This window comes from Protopterus annectens, chromosome 2.part1 (genome assembly GCF_019279795.1).
Source record: "Protopterus annectens isolate FY-2018-M chromosome 2.part1, PAN1.0, whole genome shotgun sequence".
Taxonomy (NCBI): domain Eukaryota; kingdom Metazoa; phylum Chordata; order Ceratodontiformes; family Protopteridae; genus Protopterus; species Protopterus annectens.
This window is the reverse complement of record NC_056729.1, coordinates 303,315,631-303,327,685: the sequence shown is the minus strand read 5'-3', so window position 1 is coordinate 303,327,685 and position 12,055 is coordinate 303,315,631. Positions and strand designations below refer to the sequence as shown.

At 43.9% G+C, this 12,055-nt stretch overlaps 1 protein-coding gene across 1 annotated transcript in view; it reads left to right on the top strand.

The window, feature by feature from the left end:
• Window positions 1-12,055, top strand: part of PGM2 (phosphoglucomutase 2) — an 819,165-nt gene that overhangs the window by 362,017 nt on the left and 445,093 nt on the right. Inside the window, exon 8 of the mRNA XM_044062144.1 lies at window positions 7,288-7,385. Coding sequence (XP_043918079.1) covers window positions 7,288-7,385 — 98 coding nt within the window. The remainder of the gene's footprint in view (window positions 1-7,287; window positions 7,386-12,055) is intronic.

The following is a 12,055-nucleotide window of genomic DNA, read 5'->3' as shown; positions in this document are numbered from 1 at the left end:
TTGTGGAACTTTTCTTCCCAGGTCTCTACTAAAAAGGGGCTTTGGACTGATAGAAGTTTCTGTAAACAAAAGCAAATAAATTAGTAAATTAATTATTGGACAGGGATACTGTGGGGATATGCAGAGTAGAGAGGAACTAATTTCAACCTGCAGTTGCAACACTAATTTACTAAAATTTGAAAAGCAAGCCTGAAAAAAAAAAAAAAAGTACCCAGCATAATGTGTTTTGTTTATTGGAAATGATCTTGAGATAGTACGATGTGACTATAAATAACCTATGCTGCACAATGTTGCTAAAAACAGATGGCATTGTAACAATAATTTAATAGTGGCAAAGATGGGAGTCACCAAAACAATGATTGCATACCACATTGCCTATCTTCAACAGTAAAAACACCAAACAGTAATCTGCTATATCCGTACTATGTTATTAAAATACTGTACACATTTCACCAATATTGCTGTTAAGCAAGTACTACAGCCATATATGTGCACAAAAATGCAGGCAGAAAGAGTTCAAACATTCATGTTTCTGAAAATCTCTAAAACTGAATGTACAAAAGTTCTCAAAAGGAAAACAGCATAACAACAGTCTGCAGAACAATTAGCAGTGGAGTTTACGATGTCAATTTGCAAGCCTGGTGCTCAACCTTCCACAGAAGGCGCACACATCATACTCACACCTAGGGCCAGTTTAGAGTATCCAGTCCACCTTTAGCATGTCTAAACCCTACATAATAACAGCACAAAGTTGTGTAGTAATGTTACAGGAAGTTTTTTTTTTAAAGTAAGGTGTAGAGTCAGGTGCAGAGTTAGGATTAAGGTTATAGTGCTAGTTAGAGTTAGCAAGCATTACAATAAGTGGGCAGGAAGACTTCCGCAACATGTACACTTATCTAGGCATGAAAATGTGTCTGTAAGAATCAAAAATTGGGCCAAGCCTGCAAAAACAGTTAACTGGTGGAGTTAATAAAGTTTTTTTTTTCCTGGATGTATTCTTCATGAGGATGTGGTTCTTGTCACAGATGTAGGATTTGCATTGCATTTGTTTTTGTATATGCATACACTTATCTAGGCATGAAAATGTATGTCTGTAAGAATTAAAAAGTGGGCCAAACCTGCAAAAACAATTAAATACTGGAGTAAATAACATGTATGTATGTATGTATATATATATATATATGTGTGTATATATATATATGTATGTATATATATATATATATATATATATATATATATATGTATATATATATATATATATATATATATATATATGTATGTATATATATATATATATATATATATGTATGTATATATATATATATATATATATATATATATATATATATGTATATATATATATATATATATATATATATATATATATATATACATGTAGGCATATCATATGCATGTGTACTTGCACAGTTGTAGGCATATATATGTTGTAGGCATATATATATGATATCCTATTCCTATGTTGCAGTATTCTGCATATGGATTTACCCTTCTAGTCTCGCGTATGTGTGGCTAGTATTCAAAAGCTTTCAGTCCCTACTAGGTGCACGAGACATCAGGTCTAGGCATGAGTACATGGGCCATAAAAGTGACATTGGCACGCACCAGCCCTCAGAACTTTCCAGCCGCCAGTCGTATGCCAAGTGTTCCTGCTTTGCTGATGACCGATTCAAGTTTCAAGCGAAGTACCCCGTTGGGGACCTTTTCAGTTCTTGCTTTTGTATTAATGCCTTTTCACGTCATCAGAAAGGGTAAATGTCAGTGCGGCCATCAGATCCCTCATAAAGACACCCATGATAAGTGTTTGTTCTGTCTCACATGGTCGCACGCTTATAAGGCCTGCCCTATTTGCTAGGCATTCACTCCGAAAATGTTGCACAGTCATTTACATGCACTCAATCTGTATTTAGAGAACCAATGTCTAAAACAACTTGCTTTGCATATGGAGGGCTCATCAGATGTCACTTCTGAAGTGCCAAAAAAGAAGGCCAGATCTTTGCAGCCTGTAACTTTTGCTGACCCTCTTTCAGCTGATCTACAGCCTGTGGCTGACATCGGCCTGGTCTCAGTATCTGGACCCAGATCCACTGCACTGGATGTCATGGGTACCTTTTGAGGAAGCCGTACTACTGGTGAGAGAGAGCATGTCCACAGAGGCTATACCGGTGACTGTTTTGAATGCCGGGGGGGGGGACCAGCATGTTTAGGGGAACCTTCTGATTCCCTACCTCAGACTTAGACTCCCACTCCTAAACAGATGCCCATTGGGACTCAAGAGGAGAGAAAAAAGAAAGCACATCTCCCAGCCAGCAGAAAGTATTTCAGACTGGCAGGCCTTTAGCCAAAGCCTTTTCTCAGCTTTCATGGCCCAGAGGCCTACATCAGCTGCTTCTGCTTCTACATCTTCTGCTCCTCTCTTTGGTCCTAGGCCTCAACTGCAGAGACAATTACTAGGGAAGAGGGCATCTGTTCAGATTCCTCACATGATTCCCTCTCTTATCATTCACATCTCTCTTCTCCCTTGGCATATGGATCCCCAGAGGAAGAATCTATAGACCCAGATTCCCCTGTTGAAGATTTGACCTTCTCTGAAACTGTTTTTAAAATGAAGGAACACATCAAATGGAAATCCACAGACATTTCTGAAATCCAAAACGGGTACTGTGACCTCATGTAAATGGAAACACCAAGCCTTTCAGTCGTTCCTCCTATACTGCCTTTTCCTCTGCATCTCTCAATCGGACACACAGCCTCCTGCTCCTCGTAGAGCAGACAGACTGTACAAAGTCCAGGATCCAGCTAAGCACTTGATCAAGTGCCCTCCTGCAGATCCCGCTACTATTTGTGTCTCCACAGACAAACCTTCTAAACTCTTGCCTACCACCATCTTTCCTGCTGACAAAGACAGCAAAACTATGGAAAGGTTAGGCAAAAAGATTTACACCTCATCCACTTTGGCATTTAAAGCTACTAATTACCTGACTCATATGGCAAAGTATGCCCTGTCTCTCTTAGATTCTGCCATCAAACTGTTGACAGACATTCCAGACTCCTCAGCCAAATCAGCTATGTCTTCTGTATTGGCCCTTACGTCCCAGGTCACCAGGCATTCAATTAAATGTAGCTATGATGCTGCAGAATCCTCAGCAAGGTCAGCAGCTTCAGCTTCTGTACTTCTCAGATACTCCTGGCTGTGCTTGCAACCCCTGCCAGATGATTTCAGAGCTAACCTTAATGATGCACCACTTGACAATGCTGCCTTATTTGGCTCAAAAGTAGCAGATCTTTTCAAATCCCTACAACAAAAAGAAAAAGAAATGCAGGGGCTTAAACATCAGCTAGTTTCCCTGTTCCTAAATTTTACAGGAACTACTCTGCGAAAACACAGTTCATCAGGAAACACTCCAGTCCTGTTCCTCAAACTAGACACAGGCAAACAAGAAAGAAAAATCCTTCAGCTAGAGCACCACCCTCCTCTAGTCAAAGGATGCCCTTTCAGGACAGGACAGGTAGTGTCTGACTTCCTGCCCTCCTGCCTCCCCCACCAGCTGCTTCCATCCCACTGTCTGCTCCCATTTCCCATTGCCATTCTATTTGGAATCTGGTCACTTCAGACAAGTGAGTCCTCTCCATTCTCCAAGACGGTTACTACCTGTCATGGATAACCTATCCAGTAAGACTAAGCAGGCCACGACCTCCTGCTCACCAGCTCCCCCTCTTGCTACCAGTACTACAGTCCCTTTTAAACCAGGGCACTATAGAAAGGACCCCCCCCCCCAATTTGAAAAATGGTTCTACTCAAGGATTTTCTTGGTTATCAGAAAAGAAGGGCCATGGCGACCAATCCTAGACCTCTCAAAGCTCAATCCTTTCTTAAAGGTACCAACTTTGAGAATGCTGACCCTGCCAACTCTATTCCATCTTATTATGTACAAAGGCTTCCTAGCTACACTAGACATCAAGGATGCCTGTTTACACATTCCCATAAGACTCATACACAGAAAATACTTAAGATTCTTAGTGGGCTCCTCACATTTACACTTCTCTGCCTTGCCTTTTGGACTTTCAACTGCACCCAGAGTCTTCACCAAATGCCTGGCTCCAGTAATGGCCTTTTGCAGGACAAAAGGGAGAGAAATATTCCCATAACTAGATGACATACTTTTACAGGCTGCCAGCCAAAAAACACTCCTAACCCATATCCAGTTCATGGTGTCTCTCCAACAGGCTCTTGGTTTCCAGATAAACTTCCCAAAATCCAACCTCACATCGACCCAAGACATTGTTTTCTTAGGGTGCAGAATCCACACAGACTTGATGGAAGCATACCTGCCCCCAGCAAAGGTGAGTTCTCTTATAGAACACCTGAAAGGGATTCTACACTCCCCTCATCTGACTGCAAGGTGGTACCTCAAGCATCTGGATTACATGGCAGTTACCATTCTCATGCTAATCCTAGCTGAGTTATGCATGAGAAAACTACTGTGGTACCTACGCTCTGTCTAGAAGCAGTGCAACCACCCAGTGAAGCACATTGTGCCCTTACTTCCATGCCTAAAACAGGAGATCTTATGGTGGTTAGCACTGGTGAATCTCAACCCAGGATTTCACCTCCAACCACTTCAACCTTCTTAGATCACGTATACAGACACCTCAGACCTGGGATGGGGGGGGGGGGGGCACCCTTGGCCATCGAAAAGTTCAAGGTCTGGGGACATACAGGCAGAAAACAGAACACATCAATGCCAAAGAAATGAGGGCAATCCTCCTAGCCCTTCAGGCATTCTCTCCTTTTCTTCAGAAGGGATCTCTCCTGATATAAACAGACAACACCACAGTCCTGTGGTATATCAACAAACAAGGAGGGACCAAGTCCTACCTACTCTGCAGACTTGCTATACTAGTGTGGGAAGTAGCCACTTCCCAGGGAATTACCCTGAAAGCAGCATACATTCCGGGGGGGCACCCTTGGCCATCGAAAAGTTCAAGGTCTGGGGACATACAGGCAGAAAACAGAACACATCAATGCCAAAGAAATGAGGGCAATCCTCCTAGCCCTTCAGGCATTCTCTCCTTTTCTTCAGAAGGGATCTCTCCTGATATAAACAGACAACACCACAGTCCTGTGGTATATCAACAAACAAGGAGGGACCAAGTCCTACCTACTCTGCAGACTTGCTATACTAGTGTGGGAAGTAGCCACTTCCCAGGGAATTACCCTGAAAGCAGCATACATTCCCTCTCTCCACAACTCCCAAGCAGATTTTTTGAGCAGAACCAGCACAAACAATCATGAATGGATGCTTCACAAGGATATCTTCGTGGACATGGTCCACAGATTGGGTACACCTCAAATAGACCTGTTCACCTCCGCCAACAACGGCACCAGGGCACCAGACCCACAGGCACTGGCAACAGATGCCTTCATTCTCTCATGGAAGGGGAAATACCTTTTTGCATTCTTCCCCTTCCCTCTCATTCAGAGGGTTCTGCTACGGATTCAGCAGGACAATCCGAATATCTTGCTGGTGACTCCCTACTGGCCCCGACATCATTGGTTCCCTTTATTCCTTCAATTGTCCAAGTGCAAACACCACAAGTTACCCTACAGAGTGGACCTTCTCACACAACACAAGGGATCTCTAATCCACCCACAGTGGCAGCTGCTACACCTGACCCTGTGGCGGATAGGCATCTGATCCCATACAGACACCTTTACAGTGAGGATGTGCTCAATGTCCTTCAGGAGGCCAGGAAACCTAACACTAGAAAATCATACCTGTCTAAATGGAAAAGGTTCATTTCTTGGTGTCAAAATAAGCAGCTGGATCCACTTACCAGCAACATCCCCCTACTGCTATCTTATTTGTGCGAGTTACTTCAGACTGATTTGGCCTACTCATCTATTAAGGCACGCCTGTCTGCTATATCTGCATACCTAACCATGGATTCCCCCTTGGAATCCAGGCTCTCTTCGAAGCTCTTCCTCAAAGGGGTACTATATCTCAGACCTCCCCACCCTGTAAACCTACTCCTCCTCCTTAGGATCTCAGCTATGTGCTGGAGAAGCTTACCCTGCCACCCTTTGAGCATGCTTAGCAAGCTTCCCTAAAGCTTTGCACCTGGAAGACGGTCCTTTTAGTGGCTATCACTTCAGCCAAAAGGGCATCAGAGCTGCAGGCACTAATGGTTGCCCCTCCCCTTTCTTGTCTTTCATAAAGACAGGGTTACCCTCAGGACAAACGCATCTTTCATGCCCAAGGTAGTCAGTGACCTGTCTCTCAATCAGGCCATCCACTTACCGGTTTATCCAAACCCACAAGGAAGAAGTGAAAGAATACTTCATTCCCTGGATGTTCACAGACAAATTAGATTCTGCCTCCACAACACCAAGTCTATTAGAAAGGCTGACCAACTTTTCATATCTTTCCACCCTAGAACACTAGTAAGGCTGTGTCCAAACAGACTGTTTCAACTTGGCTCTCCAAGGCTATTACCTTCTGTTACCAGCACCATGGTAAATCACTTCAGGGTACAGTAAGAGCCCACTCCACTAGAGCCATGGCATCCTCAAAGGCTTTCTTGATGGGACTGGACACCTCCTCTATCCTGGAGGCAGCCACCTGATCTTCAGTTCATACATTCACCAAACACTACAAATTAGACCACATCTCTAGGTCTAGGGCAGGGTTCGCCAGGGCTGTCCTGCATGGGTTCTTGGAATCTGCTTCCATACCAACCACCCTTCCTCAGTGAGCTTTGGCACTCACCCATATGCAGAATACTGCAGCATAGGAATAGGAGGACATAGAAAAGTTGTGTAAGAACTTACCATAACCATAGATGTCCTTCTCTTCCATGTTGCAGTATTCTTCCCCTCCCTCCTTCCCCTCTTATCAGCTATGGTTCCCCCTCTGGATGGCAATGACTTGACATTGCCCTATTAGGACTGGCTCCGACTGGGGCCTTCAGTTCTGAGGGCTGGTGCATGCCGATGTCACTTTTATGGCCCACATACTCTCGCCTAGACCTGACGTTTTGCGCACCTAGGGGGGACTGAAAGCTTTTGGATACTAGCCATATGTATGTGAGACTAGAAGGGTAAACCCATATGCAGAATACTGCAACATTAAAATGAAGGGCATCTGTGGTTATGGTAAGTTCTTACACAACTTGTCTTTTTTGCATACCATTTTTTTTTTTGCTTGTATAGAAACCGATAGCAGTTATATTTGGGTCACATGACTCTTAGTATTTTGTGTGTTCCAGACATTATGCTTTGCACTAGCAAACAAAGAAGGAGTGAAAACAATTTTAGCAAATGATCCTGATGCTGATCGTCTTGCTGTTGCAGAAAAGCAAGAAAGGTAAGGAAGGAGAAATGTTAAATTTTTCACAAGGGGGCACACTTATTTTGAGCATAATGCAAATCTGTGTAGCCCTTGGCATTTCATGGGTTTTACTAAAGGAAAAAAGATAATATTGAATTTGAGTGCATTACTTTGTACCCCTTGCAGAGCTCCCATAATCTTATTTGCATTTTTATCTTTTCAAGAAGCTGTTATGAAGTCCACATTAAAGGCGTGTATCAGACATTTACCGCTTATTTCAATTTTTAGGAATGCATTGAAGGTCAGACTGACATATTCTCATAGTACTTAGCAACTTTCAGAAATAGATTTATTCACTGGTAAAAAGAGTGTTAATAGTTTATAGACTGAGATAGCCATGTGGAGGTAGAGGTGAATTTGTGGCCCTACCTGATGGAAGACTAGACTACAAATGTACTTTAGGGTTTGTTTTGACACTGGATGCACGTAAGTGGCAAAAGTGAATCCTTATCAAGAAGAGAAAAAGTGTTATTCCAAATCTCCTTCTAGGAAGATTTCCTCTATGGGAAGGCTTCTAAGCACATAGTTGAGAAATTCTAAAAGAAGGATATTGACCACACTGGGTTAGGATCCCTACAGTGCACCGCCCTCAGCCTTATCTTCTTTGCCTACCAGATATTGTAAGATAAAGACCTATACTGAAATTAGATTTTCCAATCATCAAACAGTGCTGCATCCCAGCCAGCCATACCCTTAAAGTTTCCTGGGAGAATGATGCATCCTGCATTGTAAGCACAGTTTGCACTTCCAAGGAAGTCACTAATTGGGGTGCAAGAGTCTCTGAGCTTTACCTAGCTAGTACAGTCTTCACCATGGATAGGGTTGCAGACATGGTCCTAGATGGCCATGCCTTATAGTCAAGTCTTCCCCCAAAAAGTGCTTTCTTTAGGGCCCATGTGAGCAGATGGTCTCCACATAGCTGATGGCATAATCCAGTCTGTGCTGTGAAAATTGACCTTGGAACTTGCTTCTGTTGTGGAACAGAGCAGAGGATTCCATTATTGTTTCTTCTTCATTTTGAAAGAGTTTGGTTGTATCCATCCCATGGTAGACCTCAGTCATTTTAACAAAAACATATGATGTCAGTTTCCATATGATGACTGTCTAGGGGATAATGCCCCCGTTGTATCTAGACACCTGGATGGTACCACTAGGCATCACGGATACCTTCTGACACCGCAGAAAGAAGTTTTAACTAGAAAAGAGCAGTCTTCAAGGTCTGCTCTTCTGTGTTTTTTTTTGGTCTGCACTCAGCATGTTGATTGCCAACTTTTCAGTAGGGAGATGCTGCTATTTGGGCTTTTCTGAGCACCCAGAGTATTTTTTGTCAAGGTGGTAAACATAGTGGTTAAGAATTTGTTCTGTTCTATTACCTGAATGACTGGCCTATAGCTGAACTTGGCAGTACCATATATGAAATTGCCACTGTTTTATTAATGCAACTGTAACAAAGCTGTGAAACAGAAATATATAATTGAACCTGCAATTGATGTTCTTCGTGTTTCAGTGTTGCAGTCATCACATTTGAGTTATCCCTGTCAGAGTAGCCCTCAGCAGGCCCAAATACCAGAGGCTTAGTATTTCTGCGTTGGTTGCGGTCACTTCAGGTAGTCAGTGGTATAAAGTAAGGCAGCTGATGCCATTACATCAGTCTTTCTTGCCTAGGAGCCCAAAGCAGAAGCAGTTTGCACAAGTGCCAGTCGGCTGCTACCTGAGATTAGTGTTTTGAATTGAAGCTGAAGTCTTCTAAAGCCAAGTACCTCGTTGGGGATCCTTTTTTCTTGCACTAACCAATGTCAGAAAAAGTTAACAATTGTCTCGCCTATGGAAAGCAAATACCACACCGAGACTTTCATTCTTACTGCATCACTTGCTTAGGCCCAGACCACGACGTCCCTCGCTGTCACTTTTGTGCTTTGTTTAACACCAGAACTATAAGTCATCGGACCCTTATTGTAGCTAGATATTTTCACTTACATTCCTCGAATTCCGATATGGCTTTGGTAAGCCATCCGACAGGAGATCTTCCGAAAAAAACATAAGAATAAAGACAGACCGCACAGGCCCAAACCTACCGACGATGCTTCCATTAAGCTAGTCATCAGTTCTCCGGTCCTCAACGAGGTGCTTTCACAGCCCCTGATGTCTGCTTCTGTGATTTCGCAGGCTGCTACCGAGACCCTTTCGGAGCCTGGTATGCCACAAAACTCTTCTTCCACTAAGGATCCTGTGGTTGTTTCTCCCTTGGATGGGTCTGGAGCCGCTGAGCAGGCACCGGCTTCCAACGAAGTACTTCGCACTACCAATTCTCGACACAAACCAACTACTTTTTTCGCGTCTACTGTTCTTTCGAAAACTACCAAATTTCTAAGGCCCAGGGTATGAACCACACCCAAGAAACCGACGACCCAATCTCAGGCACCTGCTTCCTCCCTCAGTCTCACATGCTTAAAATGGCGAAAGACCTTATCATGCTGATCAGGGGAAGCCAAGCTACCACTTCCAAAAGAAAAAGAGATCTTGTCTCCAGTTTGACTCATGACACCCTCCCTCCTGCAACCAGAAAACCTGACAACTATTACAGAGCCCCTGACTCGCACAAATGTCTTTTCAAAAATCCTACTGCTGACCCTGAGGTAATTTCTCAAGGGCCTAAAGGAATTAAAGCAACCTCTATTAAGAATCACACCCCCTCAGATAGGGATTCCCGAGCACTAGCAGATGGGGTAAAAAAAGTATACACCTCTGCTGCTCTTGCTATCAGAGCACTAAATGGCCAGTTCCATATGCTAAAATTTCAGCAACATATCATGGAACTCCTCAAACAAAAAGTGTCTTCCTTTCCTACTTGTGCAGAATCAAAGAGTTAAGAGTTAATGCATTCTGCAAGTCAAGTGACTAAGCACACCTTACACTGTGGTTTTGATGCCCTAGAAGCTTCTTTCAGGGCAGCAGTTGCCGGTTCTGTCCTTAGAAGTCATGCATGGCTTAAGGAACAGCTCTTGCCAGACCATGTTAAATCTGAATTATTGGATGCACCCTTGCACAAAGATAACTTATTTGGCAATAACGCAGAGGAGGTCTTAAAAAAGATGGAAGAAAAAGCTAAATCTATGCCAACAGTTAAGGATTTCCTACAGGTGCAGCCACCCAGGTTCAGCAGGCATTGCCCCTCCAAGCACTGGTCCTTTCCTGTTCACACCAGGTAAGTTCAGCCCAGACCCTGGGAAAGCAGACCCCCCAGACAGCAGCTACAAAAAATGCAGAGATCAAAACAGTGGAATTCCTCTACTTCAAAACCAGGGAGTTCTAAGCCACCCCCTCATGGTAAGAACTCACAATGACTGTCCTCCCCCACCCCCTTCCTCTGCCCACCTGCTCTTACCCATAGGAGGAAAACTCTCCTTTCACACAAGCACTTGGGCCACCATTACCAATGACCACTGGGTTCTCAATATAGTGTCCCAGGGATACAAATTTTCTTCTAACCTCAAAAGGGTTCCCAGCTCTACCTCCAAACCAGTGGGCAGAGGTGAAAAAGCAAGTCCTTTCCCCTGCTCTCTATGAGGGCAATAGAGCACATTCCTGCATAACAGCTATGCCAAAGTTTCTACTTCAGACTTTTTCTGGTACCCAGAAAAGGGGGCACCTGGCGCCCCATCCTCGATCTATCCATTCTAAATACCTTCCTGGTGATACCAAAATTCAAAATGCTCACCCACCAGCAACTGCTACCCATGCTCTCCAAGGATGCTTGGCTAACCACCCTAGACCTAAGAGGCCTACCTTCACATTCCTATCAGGGAAATATGCAGGAAATATCTACGTTTCAGAGCAGGATCTCTGCACTTTCAGTTCTCTGCACTTCTCTTTGGCTTATCTACTGTTCCCAGAGTTTTCCCAAAATGTCTGGCTCCCGCCATTGCTTTTAAAAACAAAAGAATATCCAAATTTACCCATACTTAGACGACTGCCTAATTTAGGCAGGCAGACAGGAAAAGCTGCCCAAGCACCCGGTCTTTGTAAAGTCCCTACTGACCTCCCTAGAATACATGATCAATGAAAAGAAATCCAAACTAGCACCCTCCCAAAGGATTATATTCCTGGGAGCAAGCCTGGACACAGCATCTCAGATGGCATTCCTTACACCAGAAAAGCAAACTTACCTGACAGCCTACTTCTCTCAACTAGCCACCAGACCCCAGTTATCTGCAAGGAAAATCCTGCAAGCTCTGGGGTTCATGGCATCTTGCATTCGACTCATTCCATATGCCAGACTGCATATGAGGAAACTTCAGTGGTACCTAAAAAGACTTTGGTGTCAACACTCTCAAGACCTGGCAACTCTTATACCATTGATACCTTGCCTAACAAAACATTTCTTTGGTGGGCAGCAGCATGCTCCCACAACAAGGGACTACCTTTCTCACCAACCTCCACCACCCAGACCCTCTCCAAAGATGCATCAGACTATGCCTGGGGTGCACACCTGGACGGCAGGTACATACAGGGTGAATGGAGCCCACAGCAAATCCATCTGCACATCATCTAAAAAGAGATGTTAGCTGTCCAGCATGCAGTGACAGCTTTCAGGCCCTTTCTCACCCCAGGGGCTCTCCTGATCAAAACAGACAACACCACTGTGA